The sequence below is a fragment of the Astyanax mexicanus genome, chromosome 8 (assembly GCF_023375975.1).
Source record: "Astyanax mexicanus isolate ESR-SI-001 chromosome 8, AstMex3_surface, whole genome shotgun sequence".
NCBI classification, from domain to species: domain Eukaryota; kingdom Metazoa; phylum Chordata; class Actinopteri; order Characiformes; family Acestrorhamphidae; genus Astyanax; species Astyanax mexicanus.
In genome coordinates, this window is record NC_064415.1 from 10,927,951 (window position 1) to 10,954,698 (window position 26,748).

The window sequence follows — 26,748 nt, forward strand, 5'->3', positions numbered from 1 at the left end:
CTCTCTCTCTCTCTTTCTTTCTCTTATTCCTTCTCTCATTCGCACTCTTGCTCTCTCGCCTCTCGCCTCCTTTTGTGTACCCAGACCAAGGACTGGTGGAAGGCCAAGGGAATGTCCTGGATGTGTCCATAATTAACTCTAGCTGTCACCCCTTTCACTCTTACTCCAGGCTGAGTGGAGAGAATATAGAGATCCCGCCCCGTCCTCTCTCCCCTCGGACAGTCGCGTGCTCTTCTTCTTCCTTTCATTTCTAGGCCTGTCCTTCTTTACAGTAAGCTACAGAATAGCCAGAGCACATGCGCTTGACCTTTTTTCTTTGTGCACCAATATATCGGAATAGTTCCCTTCAGTTTCCTTCAGTTCCCTCCAGTTCCCTCCAGTTTGCTTCACAATGGGCGCCAAAGCAGCTATCAAGAGACGAGTGTGTCTTTGTGTGTCTGTGTGTGTGTATGTGTAGCATGGAGAGTAGTGGGCTTTTACACAATCCATCAGTGCACTACACACTGTTTGCCTCCCAGTGGACTGGCATTCCTGCCTTCAGCGCCTGCCCCCACCTATCATTAGACAGCCGGCCCGCTTCTCGGTCCCTGTGAGTGCTGCTCCCGAGAACGCCAGTAATTTTGCCTCCGTTAATTGGGCGGACAAGCCCCCGAGTGTTTTCCCTTTTTTTTAGCGTTTGAAATTGCGGTAAATCAACACTGGAGACGAAAGACAGCCCCGCCATCTCCAGATCCCTCCAGAGCGCATCAGCTTGTCTCCAAAGGTACGGTGCATACCCGTGATTTCCCCTCTGAACCGTTTCTGCGTTTAGCAGCATGCTAATCGGGTGCAGCACGCTGCGCGTTCCTATTGATGCCCCATTATTTAGCTGACAAGGCCTCTCTTGATAGACACAAAATGTACACATTAGCGCCTCCTTGTTTCTGCAGCGGATTCCTTCCTCAAGTGTTTTTCCACCTCAGAATAACGAGAGGCATCTCAAGCATACAGTAGTAGTAGTAGTAGTATCCATTTATGCAAATTGAATTGCTTTCACTCTTGCACTCTTAAAAAAAAATGTGCCACAATGGATTTTTTTGAGCAGTGCCATTAAAAGAACACGAAAGAATCTCTTTTTACGAATTCGGTTCTGTACTTCTGCGATCAACTGGTGTTGGCTTTGCACCCAATGAATTTGGGTAGACATCAACGTTTCTCGGACTAGGCAAAAACTTATACCAATATGAATGGATGGTTGGTTGTGTACTTAGTCCACATTTTTACATTGCGTAGGTTCTCAATGTTTCTTGATTATGCTCTTTATGCTCACACATTTAAAAACCATATATTGCCTTGCTTTAGGTTTCCTAGAACCTTCCATATTGGTTGTTTTTATATGGTAGATTGGAGCAAATACAACTAATTACCCTGGGGAACTATTCATTAACAGGTTTCATAGGGCAAACCAATCCTTCAGGAGCCTTTTGAAGGTCCATAATGGTTATTTATTTATTTTTTTTGATGGGCACAAATCCAATTGATTCATCTGCAGATCCCTGATATCTTGTTTGAGACCATTGTTTTATGGAACCAAGAGTAGTTATAGAAAATTGGAGTTGTATTGCATTGTACCTTGTACCGTTCACTCTGCATACACACTTGACCAATGCTTGATCAGTTCAGAATCTGGTTTTGTATCAGTAGGAAACTTTAGAATGTTTTAGAGGTGCGCCTAATTGGGCACTTTTCATGTTGTCACGCCCTATACAGCACCACATCCCATTGTCTCTACTGAGAAGGGCACACCTTGGGACACACTCTGGTAGGGCTGGCATTGAAGCCACTTCATGACAGCAACTTTTCCTTTTGGAATGGTGCAAGTCAATCAGTGGTTGGGCAACCATTAAGAAGGAGAAGAAGGCTCTAAAGGGTGCATCATACTTTACTACAAAAAAAGAGTATAAAATTTTCTTCATGAGGGCAGTTTTTTTCTCTTTTTCCTCCACTCTAGAGGGCACTTTCGTGATACGTTTTACTTTTCAACAATGGGAGCACTGAAGGAAGCAGTTGCCCCCCCCCCCACCACCCCCTCCTCTGAGTCTGCCAGTGTTCTCAACAATCTCTATCAAACGCTGCAGAGCGCCTGCAGATTCAACGTCTCATAAACACTGGCGCAGTGGAACTGAGGGAAACATGCAGAAACCTGGCCTTGCTTTATTCGATAGCAGACGCTAATGAAAAAAATGAAGGAGCGATTGGTCTGCTGGGAGATACTCTTCTAAGGTATCCTCCAGCATCGTCAAATCAGTAATGGAGGAGAAATCCACAACGCTCCCATGTGATCGGCTGCACACTCCAGAGATTACGTTCATTTTCTTTCATGCACGTGCTTCCACACAAATAAGTGCACGTTCAGGCTCTCCCAGGGAGGTGGAGTCGATTTTGTTTGCATTTCTTATTCCCCAGGCTTTAATCACTCAGATTTTGGTCCATTATCCACTAATAGATAGCTCCCACAACGAGCAGCGAGAAAGCAGACCCACCTACTGCTTCCAGGTCTGTATCTGCTATGCCAGCCTTCAGAGACAGTCTTAATCAGTGGAAGCGTAGAGGGGGTTTCACGTTTTTAAAGTTAAAAAGCTTTTTCTCATCCTCGGCCAGGCAGCCCACAGACCGATGTGACGCTCGCGACGTTCCTGCCAGTTTTCCAGACACAGCTTAACTCTCGGCCTAGACTCGCATTACTCTGCCAGTGGGATTCTCCATTGAAAAAGCGCTATGTATTTATAGTGCGCACGAACCATTCCGGCAGCATGGAGATCCGTTTATTTTCCTTACAAAACTCTTTTCAGGTTGGTTTCAAAGAAACAGGCAGCTCAGCAGGTCCCTTTAAAAGTCAGCATCTGGAGACGCTCACCGGCCCCTGGTGGCAGCTGTAAGACTATGTATCAGATATTTTCTTGTGCCTATGCCAGGAGCTAGCGCTGAGCTGTGAGTCGCGGCAGAACTCTCTGCAGAATTGTTACCAGGCTGTTGGAGAAAGAGAGAAGCACGCAAATCAGGCAATTGTTTCACGATGAACACCAACACCTTGTGAACTTTAGCTCAGCTTTTGGCTAAACAAGTGATTTCTGCTTATAGAGCTGCCAAGTACACACCGTTAACCTTGTGAGATCAGAACGATGGTGTACGTTTTTGATGCTAACATCAAGTTCCTACAAATACGAGGTAGAATACTTCTCCTGTATCAAACCATTGCATTTACTCGTAAAGAACGCTGGAAAACCCTTTTTATTTCAGGATGCGCTGAGCTGACAAGCAGTATGGAAATATTTGGAACCATTTAACCACTTAAATTCTGGTTCCTCATGCACTAATACCATAGATATCTCTCACAATAAGAGCGACAAATGTGGCCGGCTGTGTCAAATCAATGAGGAATGTAAGGTTTGGCCTGAAGAAGTGGAATACACCACTGTGAGCGTTTATATATGTGTGCATTGGAATGTCTGGGTCATTCAGCATTTACACCACCTAAGCTGTAGTTGTTTGCAAGGGGTGGAAATGCAAAGGCGGGAATAAGATGTTCAGCAGACCAATCGGATTTACTGTGGACTGGGATACATAAATTGGCCTTAAGAAGACCCATCTTCTTTTTCCACGTCTGAAATATTGTCATGGTTACTCAGTTAAAAACATATATATGTTTTAAGTTTATATACTTTTTTGTAGTTTCATACCTCATTTATAGGCTGTTCTGAATCAAAGTATGTCTCATACATAATATTGCCTTCACAATGAAAACAGATGCAATGCAAAATGCATGCAGTCATGACTTAAAGAACCAGTTGCAGTTGCCTGGTTCAGTGGTTACTCATATATTTACAAAATCTTCTTTAAAGAACCTTTTCAATTGGTTCACTGGCTACAAAATACAGTGTACCACAAACCCACAGTTGAGAATTATTCCCAGACACCTACAGACACTCTCTCCAAGCTATTCTTTAGGCCGCAAAACAGCGGATCAAGCCAATCCTCTTCGCCACATGAGTATTTCTCTGCTCAGACATTAAGAAGAAAAGGTGCATCCTGTATTTTTACCATCAGGAGTATTCTTGTATTTCTCCACTTCCCCTTCCCTCCACATGGGAGAGAGATTAGGTGCTGGCGTCGGAACGAGCTGCTGAATGCATAAAGCATGAGTGCGGGAGCGGCAGGCCCTGTGGATATGCAGATGGGCTTTCTGCTTTCTCTGGTGTCAGCGACACCCGGCTGCAATAGAAGAAGCGTTTGCTCATTCTTAAAGAGCAGCAGCGGTGAAGTGATGGATAAATGGGAGAAAAGCATTAGCTGCTTCTATATTATTATGTTATTATGAGTTATTTTGACAGTTTGGGAGTGTACAGAATGGCAGAGTGTGTTCTTGGGTAAGATTTAGGTCACAGACTTCAGAGTTCAGCATGATCTTTTCTCTTAAGAGACTCATAAAGGTGCGACAAATAGTCGGGTAATCCCTCAGATTGCAGAGCATTGCTGTGAGGCTTTGATTGTATTCAGACTTCACTGTTTGCTCTGCCTCGCTCTACCTCCAGCCTAGTTACAACCCAACTAGCATGTATTAAATCTGCCTGATGAATCTGGGAAAAGACGTGTCAGTACATAAGCTAACTTGCTAATGCTGGTTAGGTGCTAGTTTTAATCTTCTGGCTAACTGTTGTTGCTAGCATTGTAGTATGCTAATTTGCTAGTGTTTTGTATCACGTTTCTAGCTGTGTGAAACAGTGTATGTCTTAGAAAGATGAGCAAGTGGTTAGAAAATGGTGTTATTGCTGTTATTGTAAGCCCTAATGTTAAAAACAGGTAATATTTGCTAGCATGTTGTCTTTCTGTGATTGAACTTATGGCTGATCACTGAGAGCACTAAAGAATAATGGAGCATATGGACAAAAAAAAGTGTTATGTTCGATTGTGTTGGAACAGTGTTGGATCTCTGCCTCACTCCAATCTAGCTCACTCTGTTTTCTCTGCCTCGCTCTACCTCCAGTTTTACTCATATCACGTAAGCACAGTCTACACTATGAAGAGCTCCCTCTATTGCAGCTCAAAGGTAATGCAGTTTGAGGTTGCTGTGATTCACAATGTTCTTGCAGCTCTTTTAAAGGTACATTCTGTAGGAACTGAGAGCGAGTGTGTGAAATGGCTACAGCAGTCCAATTTCAAAACATCACAGAGAGTATTCTGACCCGCCCACCCCTCCCCAGCCACAAGACGTATTTGGGTTGCCAAATTCAGGAGGCTGAATCTACACAAGGTTTAGACTGGTAAGAGAGGCAGAGAATGAGCGAGAGGAGAGGAGAAATACAGCAATTCAAAACTCTTCTAAAACCCGTATCTAGCGTTATATTGACTGTAATATAACTAGCTATAATAGCTAAAGCTCCGCGATGTGCTGGACTGCGCGAGCTCCGAGAAAGTACCTGACTGAATTAGCTAGCCAGTTAGCTTACCTGTTCAGGAGAACAGTAGCAGCTCTGGGTCGGTCTTGTAGTTTATTTGAGCTCTAAATCTCCAACTTTTAACTCACTGCCAATATTCACTCTTGGTTACTGAGCTTTTTTTTAAGGCTTTTTAAGCTGTGTAGCAGCTAAAGTTTAACTGAACCAGCTCTGCTAGCTCTTTTGCTGTGCTGCGCTCGCTGTACATGCTGGCAACCTCAGGGGTGGAGTTAGTGTTGGGGAAGGAGCAGCAGGAGGAGACAGAGGACAAAACTGACACAAACTCTGCGACGGACTGCACACTTAAAATAGGAACGTACAGGGTGAATCCCTGCTGACAAGAGCTGCCAGTACTTTCACTCAACATGTTTCCTTAATATCTGATGATACATCCTGATCATTTTATCATTTACTACTGAAATATAGTTACATATTGGTCTTTTAACATATTAATTGTGATAACAATAAAAAAACATTCATCGTACAGCCCTAACAGCCACACTAAATGGAAAGCAACAGGCAAACAAAAGCAGAGAAAAGGACAAAGACAACGGTTATGGGATGGAACAGAAAATGAGTCACAGGAATGCGGGAAGAGGAGACAGAATCAGGAATGGAAAGAATTTTTTTATTAGAGAGAAATCTAGAGCTGTGGTTGCCAGAAACCAGCAAGTCATTAGATTGGCCTGAATCTTTGGAGGCCTGATGATATGATCAGTTGAGTTGTAGCTCTCGACAGGGACGTACACCCCCTTGTTGTTTTGCCAGTGATTGACCCAGTCTGTGCTACTGAGGGAAACGGAGAAGCTGGAAAAAAAACGAGACGACCACAAGATTTCTGCTGTGTATCTCTGATCCCAACAGGATTCGGCTTCTTCTTATAGAAACTATTAGAATTCATTATTTTACTGTACATTCAGTTTATATAAGAGAAACATTACACTGATTTCTCTAAATCTGAGCATAGTTAAAAGGTTAAAATAATAAACTGTCAAGCTCATAACAGATTATAATGCATTCATTTTAATTATGCATTTTGAATTGTGTTTGTAACATGAAATGATTATAACATGATATACATCAACACCAATAAACTCAGCCTCAGCTTGCAGAAAGCATTATTACTGAAAAACTTCCTACTTATAAACTCTTAATAATGCTTTAATTGTTTGTATCCACTCATGAAGTATACCTGTCTTGAATATAATATTAGCTATAGTCACTTATAATGTATTATAACAGATCTTTGTGCACTCCAGTGACAAAAAGTGACAGACTTTCATTGTGTGACTAGATTATTAATGATAGATATTCACTATTTTAACATACATATTGCAAGCACAGCTAAATATTCATAATTAATAGCCATAATAAACATGGCAATAATGGGTTGTGCATTTTTAGATATATTTATAGCCATGTTTATAATGTCTTATGAATGCATTAAAATATGTTGAATATATGAATGCGGTTATAGAGCCTAATAGAGATGACATTCTTAGAAAGTGTAACCGTTTTTTCTTTAATCTTCTTCTCTACTTCCACACTCCACTTGTTTCAAATGGCTACAAATAAGGTATTATAATATAAAAACAAATCACCAAGTCAGACATAACTGCAGCTTCTTAGGGTTAATACTGTAATAATAAGTGAAAGTTTCTTTCCTCCGCTGGAACAAAGCCAGTCTCTCTGAGTCTGAAACACACCCGGCTGTAATGAACTCTGTCCGACGACGGCACCGTGCGGATCGTTCGAACAGAAAAGACAGTTCCCTGCTTTTGACACACACGGGAACGTGGTCACAGAAGCAGATCCTCTCGCCGAACGAAATGAAGGACTTCTTTAGGACGGACTGTGCCCGAGTCTCCTACTGTGGGAGGGAAGCAGCCGCAGAGGCCTCGCTAAGATGACAGAACCCCTGTCTCATAAGCATCTGAGGCCAGTCTGGTTTTAATATGCTGCGTTTTCAGAGGCTGCCACATGTGTTGCCAGAACCGAACTGAATTTTCCAGCGCATGACTCATTACCGCATTGTTGTTTGTGCAGTTGTGGTCCCTGCTCTGTTTGGAAAATGAGTTTCTTGTTTTGTGTTTCTAAAGTTTTGCTCGGTAGAGACGCTAAAAGACGAGACTGTGAAGATTTAGGAGAACAACAACAGTCAGAATTGGACCGAAGCCACACATGCAGTTTAATTTGTCCATTGCATCACAAAACTAAATCTGAGCATGAAAACAAAGATAAAACCGAAGATAGAAGTTGTAGTTTTAGTTTAGGGCTCCTGCTTTACACACTTTCGGCCCTATCATACACCCTGCGCAAAGCATGTCGCAATGCTCTTTGCTATCTTACACCCCCTTAACAGTCTCTTTTCACGCCTTGCGCCCTCGCCGTTAAAATAGCGTCAGAGATTAGAAATAAATCTACACTGCTAAACAGAATAAAGAATAAAATAACATTGCTGTTTCCTTAAATGAGCTGCTGGTGTATCTTCAGAGTGTGAACGCGCAAGTCAGTATCCTCTGCTGAGACGCACTGATTGGTTTAATTCACGTTACGCCCAAAACACACCAATGATTAATGAAGAGAATTAGTTCATGCCTTATGTGCGTTTTGAGCAGCGTAAGGCGTGTTTTTCAGTTTTTCCACCAAAGAGACACTGATACGCCCTAAATCCAGCTGTGTGATCCGCAGTAGACCGGTGTGCTTTAGATCACTAAATTAGGGCCCCCGAGTCTTTTGGGATACCAGTAGCAGTACCTGATTTATCTGCTGCAGTTTTTGGAATTTATAACTAATTAATGTTGCCTACAGTAGAAAATACTGCCGACAACTGATCTAAATATCTGAATATTTTATACTCCTCCTATATCATTTATATTCTTAGTTTACTGTATATACTCTTTATATTGTTCTACCTTTGGATTTGATCTGACAAAAAATAACTCATTATTGAGCTATGACTTTTGTGTACCATTATGACCCTAATGTTGGAAAAAAATATATTTTAAGCTCTTTGTGAAGTATAAATAGTAACTGTGTATCTTGGGTTGGGACAAAATGTTACACAGTAATTACAATCATGTTATTTTGCTTTTCTGGCAATTAGCTTTGCTATTATTGTCTGGTTTATGCTTAGAGTGAAGGCTCTTAGAAGCTGCACTGTAGCAAAAAAAACTGTAATTATTTCAAATCCGTGCAAAGTTAGCTTTTAGCCTATCCCCCTTTTCTTGAGTGTTTTTAAGGAAAATAGATGATGGAGACGTAATAAAAGCTTCTCGTTTTAAGGTAGCTTTTAGTTTAGCATGAGAATACCCAGTCCAGTTGCCTGGCTTTCACTTGGTCATTTGGCTAAGAACTCTTCTGCGAAAACGGGCACAGGAAAAGCCTTGTTTGCATGGTCTGGTTTTATGAAGTAACCCATATACTTATACTCATAACTAGTCTGGGGTCTGGAGATGCTAAGCTGCTCTCCAGTATCAACAACACCATATTATCCTGCATTTATGACTGTTGCAGTTTATCACTTTGCCAGCTTTGACTAGAACTTTCTTTATCATATGCTGTTACATATAAAAATTTGGGGGGTTTGTATTGGCCACGTTTCTCTTCTGGTTAGGCGAGATTTGAAATAAATATCAATGAACGGCTATTTTCTCTAATTCTTAAAAAAAAGAAAAAAATCTTTAAAGTAAAACGTGTGCTGGATGTTAATCTACTCAGAATTCTATCCTGAAAACTCTTTATTTGGCTGAGTACAGCACTTCTATTTATTTACAGTAAACTTAGATTTCCATCTTTACCATAAGGCGTGGTGCAGCGTTAGCATAGCATTACCAGCCAACCGCTAGTGCTAGCCACGTTTAGCATAGTAAATGCCGCCTGACAGTGTTCCAATAAGTCAGGGCAATATTAGCTAGCTGTTCGCCCCAGAAAATACTCATCTCTGAACATCGAAACAGCTAGCGTCATCTAATGATTGAGGTTGTTTCCTTTGTTATATGATAATGCCAGGAAAAATACAGATTTTTATTCTAGGGATCTTTTTTTGAGGGTTGTCACTGTACAGTACAGTAGCCTATATACATGCATTGAGTGTTCTGTGTTTGCTAGTTCTTGTTTTAATGGTTTGGTAGTATTAGTAAGAGCAGGACTGTAAAAGTGCGCTGTATATTCTGAACTATGCTTTTAGACGAGTGCGAAATGGCTCACTAACAAAGTAGTGCACTAATTAGTGAATAGAGCGTAGATTTGGACACAGCCTGCATGGGTTTGAGTGAGTGAGATGAAGAGCGAGTGAGTGTTTGTCATTGTGTGTGTGTGTGTGTGTGTTTCAGCTGGTTCAGGTGCTCGTGCTAACAGGCTCACTTCACTCCACTCCGCGCTAAACGCCCATCTGTCCCGGCCCCTGTTTTCGGGTGCTGGGCCGCTCAGATGGCTTGTCTTGCCAGCGCTATATCACAGTCCGTCCTGCTAAGCGCTCCTCTGGGTCCTTTGGTGGGCCTCAGCTGGTTCCTGGGGGTCCGGGCCGGTGCGGCGGCCGGATCTGGCCTCATATGGCAGGCGCTGGACCGTGGAGAGAAAGAGAGGGTGAATGAGTCACGGATGACTTCACTTACCTTATCATTCTGATTGTTAAAGCAGCTCCCTCTCTGACCCCCGACTGCATGTTTTTAGTGTAGGCATCCGCATACTGATGAACCTCAGTGATACCAAGCGTCTCAACTTCAGAAAGCTTGAGTTATTACTCTTTATTTACTGTACGTTCAACCTACATAACTGTTTGAGTGTAATTACGTAATTAACAACATGGTTACATAATTAAATAGTCCATATATGGAAACTAATAACCCATAATGTCCACCTATTACCACTATAGCAGATTAGCTTCAACCATTTTTGTTGGAGTTATAAAGAGTGTTTCAAACACTCTTTTCAAAAAATAAGGCACGATACAGATCAGCCAATACGGATTAGCCATAACTCAATATTTCATATATTAAAAATAATATTACATGTCCACCCATTACCACTATAGCAGATTATCTCAACCCATTTTTGTTGAAGTTATAAAGAGTGTTTCAAACACCCTTTTCAAAAAAACAAGGCACAAAACAGATCAGCCAATCACAACATAGCCCATGTACAATGTATTGTATGTAATATATGCCTTGTGTCTTTTTTTAAACAAAGTGGACACGTCTTGGACAAGAATTTTTCTTTTAATGGAAAAGTCCAAGACTAGATTTATACCCTGTTATTCTGGTATGAATTATGCTTTGCTTTTTGTCCCACAAGTGGAGCTTTTAAGCAAACCAAAGAACACAAAAAAGTAAAATATTGTAAAATATTGGCTTTTAGGGGGTTAAATAATTGAATTAAAAAGTTAAGTTATTATCAGCTGATGTTTTCAGTTTTGCAGTGGAAAAAGATAAAGTGGGATCATGCCATAGCTTGTATTCTAATATCATAATGGCCATTGTAAACCATGTTAAAAAGTCAATAATTTATAATTCATAATTGGCCATACCTTCAGAGACATGTCTTTTTTAAAGAGGCCATATGTCACACTTCTGACTTCTTACTTGTCAAATCCTTATACTACACTTCCCATAATCCACCTGCACGTTTACCTGCACATTTACATTAACACATCTATCTGTTTTCTTCAGCTGTTTTCCTGTTCCTCCTCACCTGAGTACTGATTGTATTCACCCGTTCACAATTAGCACAGACATTAGTGCTATATTGGTACCAACTTGTTCATCCTTTATTGGTTTAGCCCCGCTGGTGTTCCAGCTTTCATACAGCTTTCTAAATGAGACATATAAGTTGCCAATTAAGCAGATATTGGACATTTATGTTTAGCAGTCTTAAAGGCACAGTTTTAAAAGCAGACTGGGCAATTTTATGGAACAAAAGAGAAGAGAGAGAATTGTCTGTGTAGAAACAAGTAATGTCTGCTTTTGGTACATAGAAAATACATAAAATACAGAACATAAAATAGGATTGAGGCTCTTTAACTCATTCAAATCTGCCCCAGAGTAGAGTGTATGCACTGTGTCGCTATTGGTCACAGTAGAATAGATCAGCATGTGAAACTGGACGTTTCTATGCGCTATCGTACTGTGTGTTTTCCATCACCGTAAGCTCCATGCTCCAGAGAAGCTCCACGCTGCCTTTATTGCTGCATGGTGTTTCAGAGCGAGTGCGCACTCACAATCACACAATCCACACCGTCCACATCACTATGGAAACACTTATTATTGATTTGTTTCATCGGAGTAACAACAAGGCGTGTAAAGAGTGAAGTGTATTTCTGTTGATGGCTATTCTTGCTCAGAATGAAGATGATTTGTGAGACCATAAAAATTCAAACCTGTCAGGCAATTGATCAGATTCTTTATGGTCTGAAATAAACGCAACAAAAGAACTGAAAAAGAAAAACGTTAAATTAGAGATTAAGCTGTTTTTAGGCACGCAAAGAGAATTTCTTTCAAAATGTCAGATCAGGTTTACTGATATGAACAAATGTTTGTATGCATGCATGTAGAAGAGAGGGTAAGTGAGGGGTAGTGAGAGTTAGTTATGAGATTTAATCCATACTCAGCATGCATAACGTCGCTGTCCAATGAAAAACAAGTATCTCCTTTTTTGTTAATTTTTCAGTTTACTACATAGTTTGAACACATAGACTGTCCCTTACACTGTATCACAATATCTTGATGTATGGACCTTTTATCCATAATCACCTGAAATAAACTTGTTTTACATTAACTATCATTAAAAGCCAATAAGGTTTTATCGTTCTCCCGTAAAGTTGCTGTTTTAGAGATAAATGTTTTGTTCCATTTATAAGTAACGATAAGTAAGTAATCAACTTTCTGAACTCGGCAATATCGAAGTAGTTAAAGTTTTAGCACTTAGTGTCACTAAGTACTATGTAGTTACACAGTAACAATCCATGTAACTACAGTGTAACTACTGATGAAGCACACATTGTTACAGATTAACTACAGAGGTACAGGTTATGTAATTACACATGTGTATTAAGGTTAATGTTGACTTGTGTAAGTACACATGTGTACCAGGATGAGTGTACTTAAACATGTGTAACTATGTGTGTGTACTTATATATATATGTGTAACGTGTGTGTGTGATAAATTGAGTATAAACTTATCCAACAGCTAATGTCTAGTACATAATTAGGGCTGATTGAGTACACACACATTGTTACACATGTAGGTACACTTGCTCTATTACATGTGTAAGTACACTCACCCAGCTTGGGTACAAGTCTGTGTATGTTCTTAAACATATCAGCAATTTAAATCAGCAGTCCTATTTTTTTTTTTTTTTTAATCTGAAAATTGAGATGGAAGAGGATTAAATATTAAAATTAATCACATGTCCATTGCTGCAGTGTCGAGTATATTAATCTACAACCAAAGTGGACTGGTAGGTTTGCTGGAAAACTAAAAAACTGAACACAACAATATACAGAAAATAGTCAAAAACACAGTACAGCAATGTATTTTTATTTTAACCTGCAATAAAAGTACTCTACCACATGCTCAGTGCAGTGACACACTCTCACCAGAGGAGTCTCCAAATTCCTGAATCCCAAAACTCAGAGACTGTAGCTTTAATCACATAAATCTGTGTTAGCAGTGCCAAACCAACTGTTCTCAGAAAACATTCAACATTTACATTGAAATATAGAGATTTCCTTTTTTTTAATGTATTTATTTTTGCACAAACAAACAAAAAAACAACATACACACACTGCAAATAGCTACTGCAAAGTGAGAAAGTATCAAACCAAGCCTCAAAGAGTTAACAAGAAGAGTACACTGGTTAATTTAGGCCAGAAAGCACTGCCTCCGTATTTAAGGGCAGTAAAACAGTATTAGAGTAATGGCCACACTTGCCCCCATGTCACAACCCTTCAGCTCGTTCACCAAATGAGCAAATCTCAGATGATTTTGTCCTGAATCAGCGAATCGCCTTGCTGGAAATGATGGGTTGAGGTCACTGCATTGGCCGCCATTTGCAAGGCCGGTCGATATTCTTGTCTTGAGCCGTTCACTGGCCATTAAGAGCCGCTGCAGTCCGCCCTGCCCTGCGAGAGAGGATGGCTGGGGTTCATGCGGGGTAACGGCAGTGAAGAATGCTGCAGGTTTACTCCTGAGTCTGGAAACGGGGCTCAAGTATGAGGAAGAGAACAATAGGGACATTAAACCTGGCTGAAAAGAAATCATGAGTTAAATTGAACATTCTGTATGAACTGGCTGAGATTACTTAAGAAATTAACACGAAGATAATGCATATTTTAAATTCTCATATTAATCTCTCTTGTACGAAAGAGAGTCTGATAGAAACACCCATTTAAATGCATTGTTTTAGTATTTTTTTATATGCTGAGTTATATTGCTAAATATGATTTTTCAATGCATCATAGTACAGTATGCATTTTTATAAACCCTTAACCCTTAAAAAGTAAATGTTTTTTTTTCCCTTGAGAAAGATAACAAAAAAGATGCAGAGCTTTCAGACCTCAAGTAATACAAAGAAAATAAGTTCATATTTATAGAGTTTTAAAAGTTTAGAAATCAATATTTGGTAAAATAATCCTGTTTTTTAATCACAGTTTTCGTGCATCGTGGCATGTTTTCCTCCACCAGTCTTACACACTGCTTTAGGATAACTTTATGCTACTCACTCCTGGTGCAAAGCAAAATCAAGCAGTTCAGTTTGGTTTGATGGCTTGTGATCATCCATCCTCCCTTTTGATTATATTCCAGAGGTTTTCAATTTGGAAAAAATCAAAGAAACTCATCATTTTTAAGTGGTCTCTTATTTTTTTTTTTCCTGAGCTGTGTATTGGACCAGTATTTCTTTACATTCAAAATATATATATAACATGATGGGCTGCAGTAGGGTTTATTTTTGTGTGGTTGAAATATTTTTCTACTTCTAAACTTCTAATCTTAAAATTTATTAGCATCAATGCTGGTTCAGACTAACCAGACATTCTTGGCAAGAACAGATTAGTCAGAAATCGGGCTTTGTGAGCATTCATTTTATTGGCAGACAACCTGTGGAAACACTCCTCTTTCACACACCTTTGATTAAAACATATTGAGTCAATTAGCTTTTGGATTAACGTCCAGCACAGATCATTTACATTTATTACAAAATATTTAGCGGACGCCCTCATTGTGTTTTTTATTTTATAGTTTGTAGAGACTAGAATCAGAAAGATCCACCCAGTTTGACAGTGTTTAAACACCTAGGAGGATATTGTAGGTGTAGGAACGCTTTAAAAAGATGAGATGTGAAAGAAATCTAGGTAATTCCAAATGTTTTACTGGATTTATATTTGTATTTATTCCCGCAGCTCTATATAGAGCCAGTATATTTAAGTCTCTGTGTTCTTGTGTAATGTAAAATGGTTTATTTTTGTCTTTTTACTCTATTAGTAGATTTGGTAGACTTGATAACCACAAGCAAACAGGAGAGCCGCTATTTATTACAGCGGCTATCTCTCATAAAGAACATATGAGACAGTGGCTTGAATGAATTAGAATAATGTTTTGCCTGAAGTACACATCTTTTTTTTTTTTTTTTTTTTTTTTTTTTTTTTTTATAACCATCATCTGTTAACAGTAAACAGACAGAACTGGACACAGCGTGCTTTGTTGTAACTGGCCCTGCGACCAGACCGTCCAAATTTGCAATAGTTCATTCAGTCACATGATTACCGCAGTGTTGTGTAACACCAGAATGGTGAAAGACATGCTATTTGTGGTGCAGTGCTTCACCATTTTATGTGTGATATGCAGAAAAGTGGTTCTGAGCCATGCCTGCCTCTCTGCCAGCCAGGCGCAGCCCAGGCAATTAGGACCCCCGCCGGCCGTCCAATTTGTGCCTGACGGGAACTGATCACACATTATATTACTTTCTCTTAAAGTCGGGAAGTCAGAAGCCTGCACTCATGCCATGTTTTAATCACGGTGAAATAAAACGGGAGGAAATGGATAGTAACTCTCGCACTTTTCAGACCTGAGCAGCAGTAAAGTGTGTGTTATTAATGGACGTTTTGATACACAGATGTGTTCTTATTGTGAGGTGTGGTGATTTTAGAGAGTTTGGACTGACGCTCTTTGTGTGGCTGTGTTTCTTTATGTGCTCTTTTTTGTCAGAAGAGGGGCTGAACCATGAATGTAAGCTGTGCAGCCAAACGTTCGACTCTCCGGCCAAGCTGCAGTGCCATCTGATCGAGCACAGCTTCGAGGGCATGGGAGGAACCTTTAAATGTCCAGTCTGTTTCACAGGTAAGCACATTTTTACAGATTTTGAAAAATAACCAAGTGCAGAACCAAAAAGAATTTTTTTATTTAAAAAAAACCACAACATTAATACAAACTAACATATCTTTACATTTGGTCAATCTTTATTTTTCACACCGTGTAAAATTTAATAATTATCAGTTGCAGTATTTTTGCTGTATATCTATATCTCTATCTATCTATATCTAGTTAATGTTCTTCAGAAATGTTAGCTAGCACAATTACAGCACTAAGATAATGCTTGATGTTCTTCAAACATGTTTTATACACACCATGTGTGCATGAAAGTCATAAAAAGTCCCAAAAAAAGTCCTGGAAAATGTTTTTCCAAGGAATGTGGCAAATTAAAGCCAATTAACTCCTATCCAGTTGCCACCAATTAACTTCGATATCTTGTAGGTCACTGGATTAGGTGACCAAAATTGCAAGAACAAAGTGTAAGAGCAAAGTCAAATTCTGTTTTAATTTGATGATTTTAATACCACATCTTTCAAGCATTACATCATAACAATAGCAACATTTAATTGTGAGGTGTGGAGAACAAAAACCAACATCTGCTAAACATCGGAATGTTAATGTTCACAGAGTGTACAATTTTAAAATTTGTTACAAGTTCATATGTGGTTTGTTTTATTTCATGGTGTTAAATAAATAATATTCATTATCTATCAATCTAACATTGATAAAAATCATTTAGCTAAAAATCTAAATCTGTCCAACAAAGTCCAGCATCATTCTGGCATCAGACTGGCATCCGTATTATACGAATTATAACCAGTTTTAGGTTAAAAAGAGCTGGCTTGTGTAAAAAAAAAACTGATATTTATTTGCATGTTATTTTTTCTTTAATTTTAAGATTTTTTTTATTTATTTTATTTTATTTATTTTATTTTTTTGGTGAATATTTCTGAATTAATGTTGCGTGTGGCGACTCTACAATAAAAAAAGAAAAAAATGAAAATTTAAAGAAGTTAATAAAAAACAAAAACATTTATTTTTTTTAACAAAAAGTTAATGATAGTAAGACGTATTATACTTTCAATTATTAAAAAGTAACTAAACTAAATAGTTGTATTATAAATACTGTAAGTATTAAGTATTATAATCTAAAAGTAATTTAAATTATACAAAAAAAACACCAATAAATAAATTATGATGGCAGAGAAAAATCTCCAAGTTTAGAACAAGTAGTTTTTATTATTTTATTTTTTTTTAGCTTTTAAAAAAAATTTTTATCCCACATTACCTGCAGGAAAAATTACGAGCGAGTCGGGTGAGGAAGAGGAGGAGACAGAGAGAGAGAGAGAGAGAGAGGGGTGGAAGAAGAGAGGGAGGGAGAGAGGAAGGGAGGGAGAGAGTCAGAGCGAGTGGGGGACATGCTAATTGTGGATGTTGGTGGTAATGATCTCATCAGTCTCGGAGCGTGGAGGTGGTGGTGGGGGGTGCCGGACCCCATCCTGAGAGGATCGCTCCCCACACTGGTGTCAGCAGGGTTAACTGTCTGGATAATGAAATCTGCAAAGCTGTTAGCTGCAGTTTGCCACTCGGCTCCTGCTAAGCCTCATCACTCTTCTCCGTGGACAAAGCTTTCGCCTCGCCCCACTTCCCTCTCCTCGCCTGTTTAGCAGCCCTTTATTTAGAGCTCGCCGGCTGCAGGTACGGAGGTATGGGGAGCTTCGCTCTGTGTACGTCTCTCAGGCTGGGGCAGTGTGGCTTCAGAACTGGGGCCCGACCCATATATACACACTGACTGGCAGGTAGAAGCAGCTGATGCTGAGGTTCCATATGTTTATGGACGTCAGCAGGAGACCCAGTGTTTTTATGGGGCTGTGTATTGGCAAGAGATGGCTGATCTTTGGTAAGTCAGTTCACTCGCAAAAGGTCAGATTATCATTTCAGCAATATCATAAAATCTAACGACTAAAGACTTGATGGTAAGTTTGCAATGTTTGGCTCCATAATTCACAAAAACAAGATTTTTTGGTACGGCTGCTGCACTTGCGCAGATCTCCTTATCTATAGTGGGCTTCCCCACACAAACCCTCAGACACAAACTGATTAGCTCTTTTTGTCAAAGAGCAGGACTTTAAGCTAGCTTAGTTTCCTCATTAATAATGCCCCTGCTACAATCCAATATGCATAAATATATTGCAAAACTGTAAGCAAGGCGATATGTTGCAATTGAGACAAAAACATTTCTTATAATATAAAAATATTTATCCAATCAGAACATTAGGATTTAATAATTTAACAATTCTTCAATATAGTGGCTGAGGTTTAAAACTCAAAACACATATAAACTAATAATTAAATAAAATCAATACTGTGATTTTGAAAATTGACGATTGCAAAAGGAATATTTTATATGAATATAAATATATTTTTTGTGCACCCCTATATACGCCCTATATAAGGGCACATTGGCTTTGTAAAGAACATTTTTGTAAAGGAGATGCATGCAAATCCTTTAAATTTTAACATTGATTTCTTGAACCATATCTAATATATAACAGATATAGATTTAAATATTTTAAATTTCGCAATACATGTAATTAAATTTAACACACATTTAGATCTTCTCATGGTCTTTTAAATCACGTCACCCACTGCCCTTTAAAAAGACTCTTTGATTCTGCTTTCGGGTAGTGCAACTCTTGGTGAGAGCACAGTAAAAGGGATTTTGCCCACTTGACAGACTTTAAGAGAGGTCCTTATTGGAGAATCATGAACTGTTAAAGACTGGAGCCATATTGTCTTTAGCTTTAAACCCAACATATTAAGAGCTTCAGTCCTGCCTTTGCTGTGGAGCATCACACTGCCCCAACTGCTGGTGTGATGATCTGGGGAGCCATCGTATACGACAGTCAGTCTCCCCTAGTAGTGATATGAGGGACACTTAGAGCTCAGAGATATGTGTAAGGCAACCTCTAGGCACGTGTTTCCTCCAATAGCAGGGCTTCCTGTTGGTATTTTTCAGCAGGATAATGCTTGCCCACACACACCTGATTAATTGAATTTTAAAGAACATGTTTTGTGACATGAGGATTATAACTGCCAACTGAATTGCAGTAAAGGAAAATGACCCAAAACCTGCTGTTGAGATGTGATCATGGAGGAGAGAAGTGTTGAAGAAAGCAGATTTTAGTGAGAGGTGTGCTATATAAAGTCCCTGGCCAGGTGTTCCCCACAACAATATATTCTATTTTCTCCCTGAAAGAAGAAGAATGGCAGAGTCTCTTTCTCAGACGTTATAAATGGACTCTACAATACCAGCTTCTGCACTACATACATAGAGCTTTCTATCAGCAGTCAACAGTACAAAAATAAGTGTATCATCATACCAGACTACTATTTAACCCATGAGAGCCCATAGAGATGTGTGTGAAAGACCCTTTAAACACATACTGTCCTTTACTTTTAACTCATGAAGTCCCTAAATGATACATACTGAATATCCTGAGAGCATCACACAACTGTGTGAATCTGTGTTTGTTCATCTGACTAGCACTAAAAGTGTATTTTTGCTTCTACAGCCAATCTGTATCAATTATTTTAACAAATCAAATGCTTTAAAATGAGATGTTCTACACTACTGGTCAAACGTTTTAGAACACCCTTGATGTTTAGTAGTCCAGTAGCAGTGTTTGTTGTCTGTTTTTTTTTTCTGTTTTTTTTTTTTTTTTTCCCCATCTCTTATTGTTCTCTTCATTGCTGAAACTGCCAGACTTCCTGTAGCAGTTTTCTCCCAATTCTAATAGTAAGTTTTGACAAAGACTTTGGAAATTTACATTCTAAAAAATCAATTTTCAAAGCTTTGTTCATTTCCATTGCTACTTACCAGCTGTATGTTTTTAACCAATTCATTGTTTGCTAAACATCACTCCTTCCTTTTTTTTTAACAATGTTTTTTCTTCTTCTTTTTTTAATGTACTTTTAAGATATACTGTTTTTTTTTTTTTTGCTTTCTTTTTTCAGTTTTTATTTCATTAGTTTTCCTTAATCTTTTAAGACCCAAACTCTTGCATGGCATGCATTTTTTTATTTCTCTTTGTCATTTGCACTAATTTGCACCTGATTAGTGTAAAAACAAAGAATTAACTTTTTACATGATGTAGTTTCTGAGAAAAATGATGTCCACATATGAGGACTTTCGTTTTATATTACAATATAACAAAATAAAGTAACTATTAGTAATGATGTGCAGAACATTTATTTTGTGCCTGAATCAATTGTGCCCTTTTAAGCAATATGGCTCATTTGAGCCAAGTGCTGCTTCAGTGCAAAGACAAAGTAAAAACATAAACATTTACTGTATTTACTGTTCATTAAATTTAATTTCTGAACAAAATCGAAACTGTAACACGATAACTCTTCTGCCACCACTAGATGACAGTATAATGGCCTCATAGGTGGACACCAGGTTCTTGTAGAGCAGAATTTAGTGATGTAGTCTAGACAACACAAAATGTGATGTCCACACATGTGGACACCAGGTTTTAGGAAGTTAAAGGCCCTGGCAGTTTACCACTGGATTTTGTTTCATTCCTGGTTATTGACTGGACCTGAAGAATGTCACTTCTGGGACTTCAACCTTAAAACATTTACAGTCATATTTACAGTGCTCTGTTTATTACAGTAACAAAAGCCATGAATGAGCGTCTCAATTAATATAACTGATTAAATCCTGAATATTGTAGCAGTATTCAGAACTGAGTCTGAACCTCTATGGGTTAAGCAGGTATTGCAGGAACTACAAACTATTAAATTACAACATGGACCTGTGCCTAAGACTCTTTGTGTCTTTCTTACTCCCCCATGCGCTTTCTATCCCCCACTCCATCTCCCTCTGTGTACCACCATCTCTCCCGCTCTCTCTCTCTCTCTCTCTCTCTCTCTCTTTCTCTCCCTCCGTGTCTCATTTAGCAGCTGCTTATTGACATTAGTCTACCAGGGCCTTGCCTGTATTTAATATACAGAGCATGCTTTTTTCTTCCCAGCTTTCATTTTCCATCGCAGCCTTTGACAGACAGGTCCCAGCTCTCCCCCTGCACTGCTATCGATCAGGACGCAGAGGAGAAGAGAGAGAGAGAGAGAGAGATAGAGAGAGAGAGAGGGTGAGAGAAAGCATTGGGAGGGGTGGCACTGAGAGGGAAGTGGAAGAAAGAGTGTGAAGGAGCGAACACCTTTCTTTCGAGCAGCTGCGGAGCAGGAAGGATGAGAGAGAGAGTGCGCTTTGGGAAACATGGTAGAGCCGTATTGGACAATGGATGGACATGTGTACTTACTCTCTTCTGTGTGTGTGTTTGTGACTTTTCTTGTATAAAGCATTCGGTTTTGTGTGTTTAAATATTTAATGCAAAGGCCAAAAGCTGTTAAGCTGATTTTGGCTAGAGTTTAAACTTTTTAGGGTTTAAGGAGGGTCCAAGTGGCGCATGCTGTGTCACCATCAGCAGCCAGAGTCAGAGAAAGTGCAGTCGGCAATGCTCTCTTTGGTTGGGTAGATGGTGCTCTCTCCTGATATCACTCTTAAGGTGATGCTGGCTGGCACAGGCATCTGTTGGCTGATGTATTAGAGCTGGGAATCAAGCTCTTTCCTCAAAGTACATTGGCTTTTCAGTGATGCTGCATTGACAACAATGAGAGGCAGAATCTTCACATGTATATGATGAATATTACTAGTGATAGAAGGAGTTCATGAGTTCAACAAGATTTAGGGCGTTTTCACACCTGTAGTTCGTTTTTCTGGTCCGAATCAGTTGATGAGTTCGTTTACTTGGAGCGTTTTCTCCCTCTGTTTAGTCTGGTTTCACACAGGCATAAATGTTAACGCACCAAAATGTGCACCAATAAACCATGCGAGCAGGCTGTGTCCTGTGATTGGTCAGAGCGTGGTCTGGCGTGGAAGTAAATATACATATACAAAAAAGTAAATATAGCGAGAAGATTCTGTGTTCCAGCGCATATATGTGTTTTTACACTGAACGCTGCGCTTTTAAACACAGTGTTTCTACGTGCAGCGCAGATGTAAACATAATAAACAGAGTTACGTGGCCGTGAGCAGTGAATGCAGCGCAGACGGCGCATGCATGGACACAGGGTTTGTTCTTAGCTGTGGTAATTAGCGTTATCTGGCTAATATATCAGTTTAAACTGCGCCTTATTAGCCGTTTAGCTCAAATAAGTGGACTATATTTAATAGCTGGGTCGGATCGAGACCGGATCACGTTCTCACCAAAGCGAACCGCTCCAGAGTTCGTTTGGTACCGGACCGAGACCACCTCCTCTGGCTGGTCTCGGTCCGGTTTATTTGATCCGCACCCAAGTGCGATTACTGTTTTCAAACCTGCTCAATCGAACCCCACTAAAGTTACAAATGGACCAGAGTTTGTTTTAACCGGACCAAATAGTGCCTTAGTTAATGAGTTAGTCTAAAAAGTTGGATAGAAAATGTGGCAAAATTTAATATGTTAACACCAGTAAATCATCACTTAAATGCCACAGCCTTATTGAGTACCTTGAGTTTGCTGACTGTGTGCATCCCTTCATGACTACAGTTTACCCATTTTTTTTATCAGCCAGTTCCATTATAATCATTTATTAACCCTTTCAAACCTGAATTATATATACACACAAAAAAAACTCTTAAGAGTCTAAAAACATCTAATTAAAGAACTAGTTTAAGAACTTCCCTTCACTTCCTTGTTTAACCCCCTTTCCCATATTAAGTACATTAAGAAGGGTCTAGAAGTACTAGAAGATGAAGATTCTGGCCGTGGTAAAGAAAGGAAAGGGTAGCAGAGGTGAACAAAAGAGGACAAAATGACCCGCTCTGAGGAAAGAGGAGAGGAAGCGTCAGATGAGGAGACAGGAGGGAGAATTTGAGGGAAAAGCAAGGGGACAGGGGAGGGAAGCTCAGACAAAGCGAGGAAAAGCTTAAAAAAAAGAAAGAAGAATAAAAAAAAAGAATGGGGGATGAGAGCGAGGAGAGGAGAGAGAAAGGGAAAGAGGGAAAAGTGGAGTTGAAGAGAGATCCAGAGGCCCCGGGAAGATGACAGAAGCCCCAGTCTCCCAGGGCAAATTTGACAGCTATCAGAAGTAAGGAAGCCTGCAGCTAAAAGTATATCTGCTCACCCTGGAGAAGCCGCCGCATAGAGCGCCTTGTGATTTAGACTGCGAGGACTCGCACAAACAATCCAGAAGTGGAGGTGAAAGTCAAGAGGGAGTTGTGTACTTTTGTCTCACTTCATACGCCCCAAAGAAAGCCGCCAAAATTCTCAGCGCCGCGCTGAATTACAGTGCATGGGTTGGCATAAACAGACCCATTAGATGCTAAAGAAATGTTACTTAACCTGAAAGAAGATGCAGCGCAGGAGGTTTTATGGAGGCTAACTTAGTCTGGAAAGTTACGCAGTTGCTGAAACCTATGGAAAGTTGATAAAAGGTAGGAACATTTAAGACAAGCTAACATAATACAGAAGCTCCATTTGTTTTATTTATTGATTCATTTTTTTAATAGCGGTGAATCAAGGAACATTGCTTTGATTAAACACAGTATTATTGCGCACGGTCTCATAAAATTGGCTTATCTAAACAAATCAATAAACATTTGAACCCTTCCAATGAATAAATCTACCATTAATCTAACATCTATGGAAGAAATCAGTTATTCTTTCTTAAAAAAAAAAAAAAAGACAGCCTTCTTACATTAAGAAATCTAATTAGACTTTAGACTTGACATTTGAATTTACTATAATATAATGTACAATAATAAAGAAAATAACTGATTTTTCCCAAAAGTGAGACATGGTTGATATATATGCTTATTTATTAGAAGGGTGTAATTGTATTTGTAATAAGTTTAATATGTCCCTGTTGTGCAGTGTTGGAACACATGCTTATTTAATGTGTCTTTCAACATCAAGGACCTCAAAAAACATTTTTATTTTTTTCGTAATTGCCTCTACTGTCCAGGAAAAAAATGTTTTCTTCTACCGAATTGTTTTGTCCTATAAGGCACAACAGATAATAAGGCGCACTATCAATAAACATCTATTTTCTGGTCTGTTTTCATACATAAGGTGCACTAGTTTATTAAGCACATTAAGCAACACTAGTAAGGATGGCTACATCGAAGTAAGCAAGGGTGTCGTCAGGTTTCCCTTCTAATGGGGCAAAGAAGTGCTAGATGTTTATCCTAAAAGCTGTTTATTTAGGTGAGTGAAGCACTTCTGTTTATTCACAGTAAGCTTAGATTTCCAATATTTTTTATAAGGGTGAGTTTTCAGTGAAGTTTCTCCAGCACTAAGGCTTGGTGCAGCAGCATTAGCATTAGCCGTTAACCGCAGCACTAGGGGGATGTAAATGCTGCCAGTCATGTCCTCTGCTGGTGTTGATCCACTGTGTTTTATTATCAAGTCTAAAGTCAGTGCAGTTTTGTTTTCCCACAAAATCTTACAGCACTTCATGCTTCCCTCTGATATTGACAACTTCTATAGAGATGCGGATTTCATTTTCCAGCAGGACTTAACACACTGCCCACACTGCCAAAAGTACCAATTGGTCTTATATAATATTTAAATTTTCTAAGACACTGATTTTTGGGTTTTCATTAGCTGTAAGCCAAAATCATCAACAATAAAGGAAATAAACACTTAAAATAGATCACTCTGTATGTAATACGTCTATATATTATATGCTACAGTGATTCAATCCAGAACCATGTTTATAAAGACTCCACACACACATACCTTTAACAAAATAAATGGATTTCCTGGTTCTCCACTTCTAGAAGTGCCTTCAGTTGCCAACCACTAGAAGAGTGTAGGAGAAGCTAAAACAGGACAGCGGTCCCTCGAGTCTTTAGTGCATTGTTTGCATAATCATAAATCAGTGAATGTCGCCTGACCATTTGTGTAAATAATTTGCATTTAGCGCAATTAGCTGACGGAGCAGATTCTTTCATGTATGCCAAAATCATGAACCGCCATTGTCTTCAGCTCCTTCTTTAGATGAAGCGAGCGGGTCTATGTAAAATTGATGAATCTGTAGGTGGTAACTCCAGCCTTCAGGAGGTAGCTAGCATTCTGCCTCGCTTCCTGCTAGCTCTACACTCTGCTCTCCACATTCAATATTTAGATCCTGTGATACGGAGCATGCTAAAAACATAGCAGAACATGCTATAACACACACAGAGCGTCTTCAGAGTATGTACACACAGTTACAGCCTACATCATACAGGCTTTTACAGTAGAGCACTGCATGTTTGAAGATTTGTTCAGAACATATGATTATTATTTCCTTTTGAATCGCTAACCATGTTCCTGCAGAATAGCACATGATCTGCATTAGCATCACTTCAGGCAGATAGGCAGTAGCCCAAAGTAGAGAAATGGTGAGGAAAAATATATATATAGTAAATAAAATCTAATAAAATTAGACGGTGTATGTAGGTGAGTAAGGAACTATACAACACAGTAAAAGAAAATAGTAATAAAAAGAACTACAATAAACATATTAAGATTAGACTAGTAAGTAGTTAACAATTTTATAAGGTTTACTGGTTATAAAATAAAAGCAGCAGTATTATAAAGTAAGTGACTTTAGTAGTGAATAAACATTTTGATATATGGTAATATTTACCGTATTTAGATACAATACTTTACTGAAAGTTAAATAAAAAAAACAGCAATAATGCATTATAATTTATCATAATATCTCTATTTAAATATATCCGACTGGGACAAAGATACAGAGACCTTACTTTACTGTTCACTTCACTTTTTACAGTATTAATATTCTACTAGAGCATTAAAAAAAAATAAATATAATTGAAAAGTTATTTTATTTCAATAATTCAGTTCAAAATGTAAAACTCAAAAAATATATATGTATATTACACAGAGAATGATCTATTTTAACGGTTATTTCTTTTGTTGTTGATGATTACGGCTTACAGCCAATAAAAAACAAAAAATCAGTGTCTCAGAAAATTTGAATATTATATAAGATCAATTGGTACTTTAGGCAGTGTGCCAAATCCTGCTGAAAAATGAAATCCACATCTCCATAAAAGTTGTCAGTAGCAGAGGGAAGCATGAAGTGCTGTAAGATTTTCTGCGAAAACGGACTTTGCACTGACTTTAGACTTGATAATAAAACACAGTGGATCAACAGCAGCAGATGACATGTCTCTCCAAACCATCACTGATTGGTGGAAACTTCACACTAGACCTCAAGCAGCTTGGACTGTGTGTCTCTCCACTCTTCCTCCAGACTCTGCTCCCTTGATTTACAAATGAAATGTAAAATTTACTGATGATCAATGACGCTTTGGAGAGTCACGTCATCTGTTGGTGTTTTAAACAATGTTTTTTTTTTTTTTATGAATTTTTATTACATTTTCAACATGCATGGAATTTAAAATGCTAAATTATCTTTTGCTAATTAAGCTGGTGGAATAAAACCTTAAGTGGTCAAATCTGCCCATTTATTATCCGCCTATACTTGCTTAAAATTAACTATACTGTTTTTACTGTTTTATTGTACAGATGTAGTCATCGTAGTGATGTTAAGAATACTGAATAATAACAGAAACTGCAAATAAATAGAGCTATGAGGTTGTGATATGGCAGCAGTAATTTGTAAGTCTGTGTTTTGGGATGTTATGAGTCTACAGAAGCCCGTGGAGGCTGGCATTAAGCTAATACTGACCGCCATGTCATTAAGAGCTGGCGTGTAATGACCCCGGCCCTCTGCCCCGGGGGGAAGCCCTCACCTTTCATCTGTCTCCATACCCATAACCCTCGGCTCTGTCAACACCCTCGCGCCACATGAAGGGAAAAGTTGTTTATCCCCCAGTAAGATATTCAAATGAAGCCCAGAATGCTAACTTTCCCGGCTAGTGTTGTGTTCCTGTACTTCAGAG

General features: G+C 38.9%; 1 protein-coding gene across 9 annotated transcripts in view; it reads left to right on the plus strand.

Moving 5' to 3' along the window:
• LOC103026130 (zinc finger protein 521) overlaps window positions 1-26,748 on the plus strand; it is a 250,362-nt gene that overhangs the window by 182,107 nt on the left and 41,507 nt on the right. For 8 of the 9 annotated variants that reach the window (XM_049483079.1, XM_049483080.1, XM_049483081.1 and 5 more), the window contains one exon: window positions 15,678-15,809. In XM_049483079.1, coding sequence (XP_049339036.1) covers window positions 15,678-15,809 — 132 coding nt within the window. The remainder of the gene's footprint in view (window positions 1-15,677; window positions 15,810-26,748) is intronic. The other variant, XM_049483075.1, reaches the window with a different exon arrangement.